Source organism: Monodelphis domestica, chromosome 2, assembly GCF_027887165.1.
Source record: "Monodelphis domestica isolate mMonDom1 chromosome 2, mMonDom1.pri, whole genome shotgun sequence".
NCBI classification, from domain to species: domain Eukaryota; kingdom Metazoa; phylum Chordata; class Mammalia; order Didelphimorphia; family Didelphidae; genus Monodelphis; species Monodelphis domestica.
In genome coordinates, this window is record NC_077228.1 from 198,225,403 (window position 1) to 198,239,865 (window position 14,463).

The 14,463-nt window shown below is 41.2% G+C and overlaps 1 protein-coding gene and 1 non-coding gene across 2 annotated transcripts; one reads left to right on the top strand and one right to left on the bottom strand.

The window, feature by feature from the left end:
* Positions 1–563: 563 nt before the first annotated feature.
* On the bottom strand, positions 564–6,777 carry PSMB3 (proteasome 20S subunit beta 3). Its single transcript, XM_001371596.4, has 6 exons — positions 6,620–6,777; positions 6,185–6,369; positions 3,605–3,712; positions 2,148–2,325; positions 1,571–1,665; positions 564–683 (listed from the first exon to the last, which is right to left on the bottom strand). Exons 1-6 carry the CDS (start codon positions 6,620–6,622, stop codon positions 635–637), a joined length of 618 nt encoding a protein of 205 aa, XP_001371633.2. The 5' UTR covers positions 6,623–6,777; the 3' UTR covers positions 564–634.
* Positions 6,778–12,101: 5,324 nt separating this feature from the next.
* On the top strand, positions 12,102–12,175 carry TRNAN-GUU (transfer RNA asparagine (anticodon GUU)). The gene has a single exon. It is a non-coding gene; the product is annotated as a tRNA-Asn (tRNA).
* Positions 12,176–14,463: the final 2,288 nt, after the last annotated feature.

Here is a 14,463-nt window from a genome sequence, read left to right on the forward strand (position 1 = left end):
AGAAGAGTAGTAAGGGCTAGGCAATGGGGGTTAAGGGACTTACCCAGGGTCACACATATCTAGGAAATGTCTTGAGGCCAGATTTGAACCCAAGACCTCCTGTTTCTGGGCCTGGCTCTCAATCTGCTGAGCCACCCACCTGCCCCTTGGAGTTAAGTTTAAAGTAGTATTTCACTTTCTAGTTTCCAAAGCAACTTTAGCTCACATCAAAGTGCCTCAATTTGGGGAATGGATGTATGTGGCCAATGCCATTTTACATACTTTTCCAGATTAGACTAAAAGGGCAGTGCAGCTGGTGCCTCCTTTACTGTCTCTTATCACTTTCCCCAAACTTCTCTACTTTTTATTTATTCATCTTCAGTAAGATCTGGATACTTACAGAGTCCCAATCCTACCAGTTGTGGGTGGGAAGTACTAGGTTCCCTTGAAAGTTTTACAGATAACACTTAAAAAGGACAAGTCCGGGAGCATGGAGTACCTATGGTACTCTGCAAGTCACAAAAACAATGAAAGGACTAGAATAAATCGGAAACAAGTATGGAAGTTGCTCAGAAAGCAAGAAAGAGGAGATGTCTTATTACTTTATTTTTTAAGAAAAGATTGGGTTCTGGGAGAGGAAAATGGGCGAGAAGGGTTAGTCCATCCGTGCCTTCAGGGTCCGGGTGGTGATCTTGTCTTTCTCACTAAGTAGAGAATTAAGAGAAGACCATAATTAACTTGTGACTTTTGTCACAATGCCCTTGCCAATACAGACACTTTTACTTTTTTCAAGAAGCCTAGCCAATAAACTCAATGTCAAAACCTAGAGGGAACCTTGTGACCACCCAAAAGTCTTCTAACTCCTGGTTCACTGCTCATTATGCTACAATCACCTGAATAGAACCGTCCACTCTAATGTGGGGATTTGTTTTGCTTATTTGTGACAAGTTTTCTAGGAAAAAAAATGCATGATGACAAAAAAAAAGGTTCCTTTCCTGAAATTTAAATATAAGCCAACTGTCTATTATAAGATGGAAGCACTCATGGATTATCTAAAACTTCCCTGAAATGGAAAGTAACTTGCTTGCCTTTTAGTTTTGTTAAACCACATTTACATTTAGTTTATAATCCTGAAAACCAAACTGGGGGATGGAGAAAGGAAATGCAAAATTTTGCTGGCAATCACAAAACATTCATCTTGAGATTAAAAAAAAAAAAAACTGGCTACAGATTTATATACACCCCACTCTCACCAAGAAAAAAAAAAAGACTACAGAGAAGGAAAGTAAAAATCTCCATGCATGTCAAGCCCCAAGGGCAGGTGCCTGTATTTGAAGTTATTTTCTAGGCATTTCTCTTTGCCTATTCTAGGTAGAATGGACCCCAAGTCTTCTGACATTTGGTCAGTCCAGGCAACTGCTATGATAAAGTATAGCTCAGGGAACTAGACCAGGTACTATACCTTAAAGGATGGGAATTGGGAGGAATATGAGTGGCTTAATTTATTCCTACTTCCTATAAAAACAAGTGGCACCCTCTCCCATAGCCCAACCAGGGCAGTAAGAAGAAATGTATACCACTGCATACTCACATGATATGTACAATCACCCCCATTCCTGACACAGCATCCCGATCCACAGCATTCAGCATGGCTTGGGAGATGGTTTCAAAGAGGTGCTCGGGTTCCTACCAAGAAAAGTCTATCAACTCCCAAAGTCCTGGAAACTTTACTAGGCCCAGCCCCCTGGATCTCTTATCCATTACCAGTATAGCTCAGCTCTAGCACTGAAGTCTTCAGGCTTAACCTGAGGTCTCACCCCAGCCCTTTCTTGCTTTCTCCTAGTCCCCAGTCTATGAATGAGTAGGAAAAATAAGCCTTTAAAAATCTACTTCCTTTAAAAGTGGTCATTCAACAATTCAAAACTATCGCTGCGTGATATGGACATCAGGCACAGGGACTGCTCTTTTCTGGAGCCAGATAAAAGAAGATCAGTTAAGTATTTGTTAACCAAACCGGCACTGATTCTGGCCAGAAGCTTCTGTCTAGAAGTCCATTTTTTAGTATTTGTCATGCTTCTATGTTTTAAACTGATCACAAAGGGACAGAATGCCCAGGCAGCTACCCCCAAGGTTTGGGATCTCCCAACAACACCCTCCCCTCCACTCACCATGTCAGGTTCCCAGAGAGATTCACACATCCCATACATCTGCTCTGAGCAGGTACCGCTGACCACGAAGTCATCAGTCACCATGGGGCAGCCAATGAGATCCAAGGAACAAATAAAGGGCTCAAAGGTCTTAGGGTGCAAGCCAGCGATGACTGGCTCAGTATAATAGGGACCAAATCTGGCAGTGGTGGGGTGGAAAGGAGTGGTCAGAAGAATTCAGTATATGTACCTCCCTACTCCCACACATCTCCTCAGCTAAAGTCAGGGCTGAAAGAAAACATTCAATCAGCTTGTTTCCCTGTTCCCCAACAAGATTTTAACCTCTTTATTCCCTATTTGGCACTAGCAATACTTTGTTCCCTTTTATAAAAGTCTCTGGTACTTTCTTTTGGTTCCTCCCATCCTTATGGTCCACTCTCCCGTTTAGTCCTTCTCTTTAAGTTTACACGACCCTAAGGGCTCTTCTCTACTTGTCTGTCTGTCAAGAGAGCTTCTCTCCCAGATCCTAAAGAAACATGCTGCACACTTCTGAAGCTTGGGGCTCCAATCTGGAAGTCCCCCATGAGGGTGGGTCTTCATGGGGCCGGGGGCCTAATACAAAAACTGCTAAGAGTTATATAATGCTTTAGGTTCACAAAGTACTTTATATTCACTACCTCAGAAGAAGGTACAGACACACCAGTGGAAGTAGTACCCGTACAAATGAAAGTATAAGTTTTAGTTTTAATACGGTATAGGCCATCTCCACCCAATCCACCATCAGAGGTAAGTTATTTTTTAATGGAAAAACATATATACATTAGAAGATGATGCCATGGTAAGTTACACTTGAATTTTATACAAGTCTGACTGGAGGGTGGGGTAGGGGAAGAAGTGTGGCCCATTTTAAATCAAAGCAGTAACTGTGAATTGGGAAGTAGTTAGGAATAGTGGGGGAGTGTTGGATCTGAGGAGAGAAATTTGGGCTCAGACTCTGTCTCTGACATTTATGCCAAATGACCAAGGATGGACTGTCTCACATCTTATAACAAGGAAAGTATTTTCTAAATCACTATAGAAAGCTAAGAATTCAATTTGACCCTTAATATGTTAACAAACCTTAGTTAAGTGCTACAAATATCATTACGCCCACTTTACAGATGAGGCACAGAGAAGTTTTGCCAATGCTCACCCAGCTAGTAAATGTCAGAGGCCAGACTAAACCAGATCTCTTCTAACTCCCATGACCATGACCACACTCTTCTCACTTTACCTTACCACATCCCTTGGAAAGTCTCCCTTTGGAAACAAGACCTCCCAAAAATTGAACTCTTCTTCCACAATAGCATATATATAGAAATACTCTCTTTTAGCACCAGCACTATGTATCCAGTACCCCTGCTTTGATCCCAACCAGTTAACCCTAAAGGCCAGTTTTTGGAAGTCCTACCTAACCTTTAAGCCCAGGCCCTGCTCACCGCTTCTCATAGAGGAGGTTGGCCACCATGCTCATGAGGGTATAAGGCTTGATCTGTCGTCCTTCCTTCAGTTCATACAAATTCAGCCGGAATTTGAGGCGCTGAGCACTGAGGAAAGAAACCAAGAGCCAACCATGTCAGTCCTGGCTTATGGCACCTCCTGTTGCCAGACATACAGATGGCAAGTGACAAAGAGACAAAGCCAATTACTAACCCAAGATAAAACTCACCTTTCGAGAAACTTTTTCAAAATAACTCCATCTGTTTCATTCAAGACCCTGACAGTGCACATGACTTTACTAAATAGCATTAGTGAACAAACAACTTTAGAAATATTTCCTTCCACAGTTCTGCTTGATGTCTGTCTTAACTGTACAGAGAGGTGAAGTGAGAGGTAAGCATGTTCCATTCCTCTGTCTTTTAAAACCTTTTTCATGATAAGCAAGAAGATTTCAGACAAAGCTGGAAGGATCTGCAAGAACTGATGCAGAGCAAAATAAACATAACTGGGAGACTGTACACAGTAACTGCAATATTCTATAATGATTATCTGTGAAAACTTGACTACTCTCAGCAATGCAATGATCTGTAACAATCCTGAAAGATTTATGATGGGGAAAGCAATCCATCTCTAGAGAAAGAACTGTTGGAACTGTCTTTCACATCTGTGTATTTATGGTTTTATTTGGGGGTTTTGGTTATGTCTGAGTTTGCTCAGTGTGCTTTGCATGACAATAAAAATTAAAAGAAAAAAATTTCATTTTATTTTATTTTTATTCTGGCCATAATAAAATGAGCATTTATATAGTTAGGAAAAGAGGATTGTATATTATCTTTCATTCCTTCTCCCTAGCCACCCACATCTGGTCTGTCACAAGTCCAGGCAATTTTTCCTACACAATAACTCTCAAATGCAAATCTAGTTCCTTCTCTTATTTCCATATCCTAATCAGGCCCTCCCTTGTACCTAAATTATACAATAAGCCCCTCCATCTTTATTTTCTAGTACCTCTCCAATTCATTATATATGCTATCACCTGACTAATATAAACATATCACTTTCATTATATTACCCAATTTCTCAGAAATCTTTGATGGCTTTCCCACTGCCTAACAGATAAGTACAAATCCCTTAATTCTTCCAGGTTCTGAATCCAAACCTATTTTCCTAGACTTATTTTCCTATTACTCCCTCCTCTACATGGACTTTCTGCTCCTATAGTAACTATCTCCATAACTTATCAATAGTTCTTCCTTCTTGTTCTTTCCTCTGAATCCTTCAAAGGCCCAGGACAAAATTTTAACAGCATGGTTTAAGTATATAGAATGCTGATCTTGGATCAGAGAGACTTAGATTCAAATAATTCACTGACATTTACTATTTAGCTGTGTGACTGAGCAAATCACTTAACTTCTCAGTGTCTCAGGCAATTAATTCCCTAGGACTTATCCACTAACTCATGGTTAGTACATGTAGGTAAATGATAGAAAAAGCAATGTACAAGAGGTCAAAAGATCTTGGTTCTTGTTCAGACACTACCATTTAGATCTGACTTTATGAAATCCTTACCTTCTAAGGTATAAATTCTTAGTATTGGATCAAGTATTAATTCTAAGATAGAAGAATGGCAAGGGCTAGGCATCTGGGTTAAGTGATTTGCCCACTGTGCTACCTAGCTAACCCTACATGTTTGACTTTGGACAAATTATTTCTCCTCTCTGAGCTTCATCTATATGTAATATGGGAAGAGTTCACTAGATATAAGATATATACATAGACACACACACAGATGTTATGTTATAGGCATATATGTATATACATACACATGCATACATATGTGTGTATACACATACATATACACACACATACTTCCATATCTAAATATAGGTGCTCCTAGTTAATATTCTACAATTTTATGATTTCAAGTTTATCACAAGCTAGCTCAAAACAGACATCTTTCTTATCTTTTTATTCCTTCACAATGATCTAGTCGTTTGTGGCCCTGTATTGTCAGCATGCTTTTAAAAGTGTCTATCTCTGTTGGAGTCATCTTTCACATCAGTGTATCTTTGGTTTTATTTTGGGGTTTTGGTTATGTAGGACTTCCCTCTTACAACAACGACCAAAATGGAAGTATGTTTTGCATGACAAAAAAATTAATTTAAAGAAAAAAAGTGTCTATCTTATCTTCTCAGCTATTCTTCAAGCATGGTTCCTTGCTATTTAAATGCTTTATTCATATTTGTATCCTTCCTCTCCCCACCAATCCTAACTAGGGCAAACACTTGACCACAGAGCTAGGGAAAGCGATGGCAGAGGAGCAGACAAAGCACATTCCAGGCACAAGTACCTGCTGGGGGGGTGGGGTGGTATCAATACTGTGTCATGGCAGTCTGATGAAATCTAAAAGACCCTTTCTCAGAAAAGTGTTTTTAGAACACTGAAGAAAATTCTAGTTAGAGATCAGTTAAAATAAAGATGCAATTCTCCCCCTCCCCCCATCTAAATTCATGGAATCCCTTGAAATTCATCTTGAGAGCCCCCCCTTTGTCAGAGGAAGGCAGAAAGCTCACACTTACACGGTCTGTACGTCGGTGGCAAGCCCAGCCAGGCCAATATATAAGCGGTCCCCCATGGGAAAGATCTTCTGGAAGTCGGTGGTTACCATCTGGGCTTGGATGCCAAAGCGCCTGTCTGCAGCAATGGCCACACAGTTCTTCCCCTTCATGGCCATTACGGCCCCTCCGTTATAGGACATAATAGACTGGGGGCGGAGGGGGGGCGACAAGGGAGGTCAGTGGCAGAGGCAGTCACGGTCCCTCCGCCCCCTGTGGCCCCAGCCCCCAGGGTCCCAGGCCCGCGGCTCCCTCTGCAGCCTCCTCCATGGTCCGATCCCCGCATCAAGGCCCTCCGGCTCTCTCCCCACCGTCACCCCTTGGACTGCTCTCCTCTCCCCTATCCAGTCTTCCCTGAGTTCCCTTCTTTCTCAATACTCTAGAGCCCCACACACTCACCATGGTGCCGGCGTTTGCGAGAGACCCTATGCCACAGCTAATCCTCAACTTTCCGGGACTCCGGCCCTCACTGCTTGCAGCCGCGATCACAGCTAGTTCCGCCCCTTCCCGCTGGACTTTCTATGGTCCCATCGTGCTACTTCCCGTCACCATCCGAATCTTTGATTGGTTTTCTCCGTTACGATCAAGTCACGTGAGCCCAAGCAAGTAGGGGTAGACCTATCAGAAGTGGGCGGGGAAGGGGACGTGGGGGAGGTTCGAAAGTGAAAAGTCACGGTGCGGAAGCAATCCTCTACGCGCTGAGGAGCATGTTGGGATTGTGGAGGACTCCATGAAATGTGACCATCTCTTGTGCGCACGCGCAGGGATATCTAGTGGTTTTCTTGTAGCGTGTTTGCTTCTTATGTACCTTTTAATACCGGTATCCCTATCACCGCCAAACTCGCATCAAAAAGCTGAGGGTCACAAGGTTTGCATGTGGCTGAACTAAAATTAAGCGAGATTCCAGCCGCATGAATTGCATAGGTCCACGCAGAAGCCTTTCGGACCATCCCTCAGTCCAGCTCCGGTCCAAGAAAATAGTGAAAATAGGGTGCGTTGCATGTGGCTTCGCTCTTTTCCTAAAAGGGGTTCAGTGAACAGTGTTCTGGTCAAATCTAAAATACTTGGGGGGGGGACCTCATCTGTTAGGTGGTGTAGCGAATCTAATGCTGGACTTGGAGTTGGGAAGATGAGTTCAAATCCAGCCTCAGAAACTTCCTAGCTTGTGTGGACTCTGGCGAAGTGACTTAATTTCTGTCCATTACTCATCTGGGATAATAACTGCAGCTAGCTGACAGAGTTGTGAGGTTAAAAAGAGATAATACTTGTAAGGCACTTTGCAACCTTAAGGTGCCATATAGGTGCTATCTCTTATTAACTTTTATTATTGTCATACCAAATGCTCTCTCTCTCTCTCTCTCTCTCTCTCTCTCTCTCTCTCTCTTCTCTCTCTCTCTCTCTCCTCTCTCTCTCTCTCTCTCTCTCTCTCTCTCTCTCTCTCTCTCTCTCTCTCTCTCTCTCTCTCTCTCTCTCTCTCGCGTATATTGCCAATAATTGTTATCCATTGTAGTTGAGTAGCTTCTTGAAATTCAGCAAACAATTATTATGTACCCACTATAGAAGACTTTTAGATTACAAATTATAGAGAGGAGACCTATTTGCATAGATAGAGGAAGTTTCCTCACTCAGGAGATACTTCTACTAATGAAATCACAAGCAGCTCCTCTTCCTATCATGCACCATGAAGTGCACTAAGTGCTAAGAATAAATAGCCAAATTAAGCCCTCTGATCTCATGAATTTGGGAATTCCTTTGGGTGATTCAGATCATGTCACATTCTGCTAAAATCTTCCATCCTCGAAAAAAAATCACCAAATTCACCTGACAACCTAGAGACTTTTCTCCCCTTCTTCTTGGGCAAGTAAGTCCAAACCTCAGGTTTTTCTCATATATAAGAGGTTCTATGAGATGTCACCTGAGGTTCCTTCCAAGTCTAGATATATGATCCTATGTTCTAAACACACTGGGACGGTACCAGTGGAGCACTCTGGGTGTTTACTTGTCATCCCTGATTTTTTTGCCATGTGACCATTTCATCTTTCTTTTCTTTTCTTTCTTTCAAACAACATCTCTTATTTTTGTTTTCCTCTGGGGTCTCTTCATTGGTTTTTATGTTGCAGCTGGCTCTCTGCGGATAGGTTTCATTTACCACATGCTTCTCTTGCTTTTTGTGTAATACACATTTTTTAGTTATTTGGAGATAGAAGTGTTATACAACATCAATTGGCCAATAAGATTATGAGATTAGCCTTTCATATACCTCAGTGCGGTCACTGGAAAAAAGAAAGGCTTCATAGAGGCCAAAGATATATTTGTAACAGCATTTTGTTTTGGTACACAGAGAATTCCTCTTTTACCTGAAATCTGTGTTGTCTCCTCCATCAGAGTAGCAAACTACTTTTGGCAAGCATCATTTTTCCTGTCTTATGTTTATTTTCTGAACATCATCAAATAGGATTTTTCTGTCTTCCAAGAAATATTCAATGCTTTTGATATATGGTTGAGAGATACTTTGTTGTAAAAGAGTCTGTAAGTCATCCATCCATCTTTGTATTTCTCATGTATCTTTGGTTCTATTAAATGTTTTTTTTTTCATAATGAACAAATGACAAGCACAACAGGATCTTATATTTTCTTTCAGTTAAATATGAAGTCATAAAGATGTGATTCATTGATGAATATTATGCTTAAAGTCTGCTTGGTCATTGTTTATGCTTTCTATTCTTAGTCACTTCCACTTCTGTCCCACAGGTAACCTGTTCCTCCCTCTTCCCAACCCTACCCTCATCTTCTCATAAGTAAGGTTTTTGTCTTATCTTGCCAAGACCAAGCCTTCACATCACTGCCACCAGTTGCACCCCATACCAGTGCAGTCATGTTCCCTTTTATAGCATCCTTTATGTGCTGTCTTCTTTTGAATATAAACTCCTTGATCAAAGAAAGAGGAAAAGGACCCATATGTATGTATAAAACTATTTAGAGTAGTTCTTTTCATAGTAGCCTTAAACTGGAAACTAAGGGACTTTCCTCCTAGTGGGGATATAGCTAAACAAATTATGGTTTATGAATGTAATTTGAATATTATTGTGCCATAAGAAATGATGAGGACAAAGTGGATAGAGTATGGGGCTTGGAATCAAGAAGACAATATTTTCCCCAGTTCAAATCAGACCTCAGACACTTATTAGTTGGACAAGTTACTTCAATCAGTTTGACTCAAGTTCCTCATCTGTCAAATGAGCTGGAGAAGGAAATGGTAACCAACTACAGATCTTTGCCAAGAAAACCCCAAATGGGGTCACAAAGAATCAGATACCACTGAACAACAACAAAGAAATTGTTAAATGAGCATTTCAGAACCTTGGAAGACCTCTATGAACCGATATAGAGAAAAATGAGTAGAACTAGAACAATTTAAACAATGACAGCAACATGGTAGAGAAAACCAGCTTTGAAAGACTTTAGAACTCTGATCCCTGCAATGATAAACCATAAGTGTAGAAGACTGAAAAAGTGACAGATACTGACTTCTAGCCAGAGAGATGGTGAACTAAAAATACAGAGATATATTTGGGTATATGATCAATGTGGGAATTTATTTTGTTTCACTATGTATATTTATAATTATACTTTTTTTTTGCTGTTCAATGTGAGGGGGATAGGGTGAGGGACAGAAATGCATGTAAAATAATTTATAAATTTCTTCCCAAAGTTTTTAAAAAAGACAAGCTATGAGAAGAAAGAAAACTGCCTTGCTTGTATTTGTTTCCTCACAACTTAACATAGTGCCTGGAATATAGTAAGCAATTAATAAATGCTTTATCCAGGAATAATGATAAAAATGAAAACCTTCCTGCCTTTAAGGAACTTTTATTCTACTTGATGAGGGCAGGGGGAGACAATATTTATACAGAGAAGTAAATACAAAGTATAACACTGGGAGCCTCTTATTGAAAGTTACACTTGAGATAGTCTATGATGGAGGCAGGGGTTTCCAAAAGACCAAGACCCGAAGCCAAAATAACGGAGCTGCCTTATAATTTGAGACAAGTCAATTAGTTTTTCTGAGCTTTAGTTTCCTATAAGAGGGCAACAATACTTTCATTACTGGGTCATGGAGTAATTGGAAAGAAAGCCCTCAGTAAATCCTGAAACATAGAAATGTGATAAATAGGACATATTGCTGTGATTTCATTTGTTTAAATAACCCCTGGATGAGAAAACTCCCTCTACCCTTACAAGTGACACTTTCACTATATTTTATAGTCTTAGAGAATTGCCTAGTGAATTGAGAGTTTTCCTGATTTGTCTCAGGGTCACAATCAGAGGTTGGAATTAAACTCACCCAATAACCAATCCTGGGCATTACTATTAACTTCTGATAATTAAAAAAATTTTTTTAAATAAAAAAATTCTATCCCAGGCAGCCTCAACCCCCCCCCCAAAAAAAAAACAGGATTGCTTTTTCCCCAGTAAGTGTATGAGGATGGAAATGTATATTATTTCATTTTCTAGAATAGTAGGATTTAGAGCTAGAAAAAGGACCTTAGCAATCATTTAGAAAAGGAAAACTAAGTCCTAGAGAAATTAAATTACTTACCCAAGTGACAAGGCATAATTCAAAGTCAGCTCCTCTGACTTCAGATATAATATTCATGGTGATGGTGAGTGCTTAATGATTTTTATCTATCATCTCTCTATCCATCCTTCCATCCATCCCTCATTTGTTATATCCATCCTTCCATGTATTTATTATCCAACTGTCCATGCATTTATCCATCCATCTATTCATATATCATTTATCCATCCATCCATCTAGTCATCGGAACTTCCATGTATCATCTATCCATTTATCCATACATATATCACCTATCAATATCCATTTTCTATCTATCTATCTATCTATCTATCTATCTATCTATCTATCTATCTATCTATCTATCTATCTATCATCTATCTGTCTGTCTGTCTGTCTATCCTTCCATCTCTGCCTCTGCCTCTGAGTCTGTCTGTCTGTCTGTCTGTCTCTCTCTCTGCATATCTATCCTAATCTATCTACACCTCACTCTTAGCCTCACTACCAAGCCTCATTAAAAAAGGGAAATCTGCCAAAGAATTTTGAAAGACTCTGATCAACCACAATGGCCAACCCTCCTTCCAAGGACCAGTGAAGAAGCATGCTAGTCACCTCCTGCCAAGACAGATGATTGGTTCAGGATGCAGAATGAGACATACGGTTTTGGACATGGCCAAGGTAGGAATCTGTTCCACTTGGCTTGTGCTTATTCGTTACAAGGGTTTTTTGTTTGTTTTACAAAGGGAAGAGAAGTGGTGAGGTGAGAAAATAAATGCTTGTTTATTAAAAAACACTATTTTAAAGTGTTAAAAATAAAGGAAGTCTTTCTTTTCCCCCTCTACTCCCCACCCCAAAAAAGAAAGCGACACTTCAGTGTGTTCCACAGCGAAATAAAAATTTAATTTTTTTTTGCTGTTTGTGGATTTTTTCCCGCCATTGTTTCTGTTTTCATTAGCTGGAACACAATGCTCTCTTTAGAAACTGGCTCTTCCCCAGTCACCCCACCACACAGTGAGACCCATCACAGACACTCGTGGAAGGGATAATCCTCAGAATTCTGAATCCTTGCTCTAGCATCTGAGTCCGCGCCCTTTTTCGGTCCGTTGTCTCTTCGCTTCGCATCTAGTCTTCCCACATCCTAGGGCCTCCGCTCGCTGGACCTGGCTCCCAACCACCCCGCCCACATCTGTCATCCTCACAGGTCCGTTTTCTTTTCCTACTCCGCAATCACAGATTCACCCCTAGCTGCCGCCAGTGGGCTCTCTTCTATTGACTCAGGACGCAGTAAGCCTGGCGCTCAGTACAGTCTCTGTGGCGCAATCGGTTAGCGCGTTCGGCTGTTAACCGAAAGGTTGGTGGTTCGAGCCCACCCAGGGACGTGAGTTTTTTTCCACAAGGAATTCTCCAACCTACTTTCCTTCCGTAGGTCTACCTCCCACACAAGATCCCCAGACTCCCGTTTGAATATTAACAAATATGTATGACGTCTGAATCAATGTCCTAGGAAAACAGCATTTCCTTCCGTTAGTAGTTGCTTGACCACCCACCCCCACCTTAAAAATTGGTGGGCAGCGTAAAGGCAAAAGGGGGGGAGGGAAGCCCGTCACATATTTTATAATTTGGAAGAAATTTGCACGGAAGGCTGGACTGCCTATTGTCCATAGCAATGCGTGTGGTGCATTCAGAGTCACATTCTGGTTCTCTTTGTGTGCTGCTTTCCAGTGAAGCGGTGTGGGGGGAGTTGGGGTGGGGGAGGAGAGAGACAGAGACAGAGACAGAGACAGAGACAGAGACAGAGACAGAGACAGACAGAGACAGACAGACAGACAGACAGACAGACAGACAGACAGAGAGAAACAAACATCAAAACAAGGAAAAAACAAAGAAGGAGACAAAAACATATATGGAAAGACACAAGGGGAAATTACAGAAAAAACAGAAGGAGATGAGATAGAGAAACTTTAAAAAGCAAGAGGAAGAAAGATGGGTAAGATAAGAAATGAAAGAAAAAATTATGTGGTAGACAGGTCCTTTTTTCTATCATTATTAGCATCCTCAAAAAGAGAAGCTCCTAATTGTTCTTGGGTTTGAACAAAAATAACTGCAGTAACCCTTTGAGAGTTTATGATATAAGACAGACAGACTGACTCCAACATTAGAGTAAATTCTTGGAGTCCGTACAGAATGAAATTGTGAAGTATTAAAATCAGATCCAAGTCAGTGGGAATTGAAGTGGGGATTGAGAGTCTCCATGTAGGGAGTTAAGGGGAAAAGGTCTTGGCAGGAAGAGGATCCTTTTTTAGGAAGAAGGCAATGGAACAATCTTGAAATTTCTTAGGATCATAGATGGAAGAGACCTCAGAGGTCATCCAATCCAGCCCTCTTATTTTACAGATTAGGGAATTGAGGACTAAGTAACAATTCTCCTTTTATAGAGCCTTGAATGCTAGAAGGGGGTTTTATGAAGTGGATTTATAGGGTGCCTTGGTTACACTCCAAGGACTCTGGCCTCAAAGGGTTTTTCCTTTCAGCTTCTCAGCTCTCTCTTCTATTTCCTCCCGGCTGTCCTCCCAGATTAGTTGGCAGTGACTGAGCAGAATAGCATCTGCTTTCTACAAACACAACCTGCCATCCGAGGAGCCTATTGCAGCTGTGACAATTGGCCCCATTCTAATTGTTGATAATTCCTTAGGAATTAGCGATTTGAGGTCTTCTTGATCTAAAGAAGGAATATAGGAAGAATAGAGGAAAGGAGATCTCTGGTAGCTATTTGAATTCACTCAGGGAGATGTTTCAATATATTCAAATTGGGCAGGAGAGGAGAAGACAGCTCAAGAATGCTGACCCTTGAGATCCTCTATCCCTCTGGACCCCTGTGCAGGCTCTTGATTCTTACTCACTCAGCCTTTCTATTACATATGGGACATGGTTCTTAGGGGAGGGAAATAAGTGGTTTGAGTTCCCCTGGTATTTCCAAATGATTCTTTGTCAATTCCTCCCTCCCAGCAATGAGTCCTTCCCCTCCCTCTCTCTTTTTTCTTTCTCCCCTTCCTCCTCTTTCTCTTCAACCTGCTTTTCCTTCCTCTTCCTTCATTTCTTCCTTTTTTGCATTTCTCTTCCTCTGATTTGTATCCCCCCTCCTTTTTTCATTTCTTCCTCCTATCCTTTCTCCAACTCTTTCTTCTCTTTCTCTTTCTTCTTCTCCAGTTCAATCCCACACATTTATTAAGCACATCCAGCAAGCAAGGTACTATGCTAAGCGCCAGAGAAGCAAAAAGAGATTCCGTATAGGCCCTCTCTTCAAGGAGTCATAAAGGAGGGGTAGAACAAGTGCAAAGGAGAGAGACAAGCCAAGTACCAAGGGAAATTTGTGGGAGAGCTCAATTTCATTTCTGTCTCCTCGTACTTTTTTTCTCTCCCCCATTCATCCCTTTCTTCTCTTCCTCCTTTGTCAGCCAAGTCGACCGTCCCCTCCCCCATATGAGTGGGAAAGGGGTCAAAGACTCAAAGGCTCGATTTACCTAGAAGCTACCCCCTGGGCAAATCAACAGTGTAGATTAAGCTTCGATTATTTACTCTGCTAGTCAGTGGCCAGGGAATGAAAGCAGGGAGCTAGCCTTATCATAAGTGATTTTATTAAAATTCATAACTCGAGCATCCACCCACG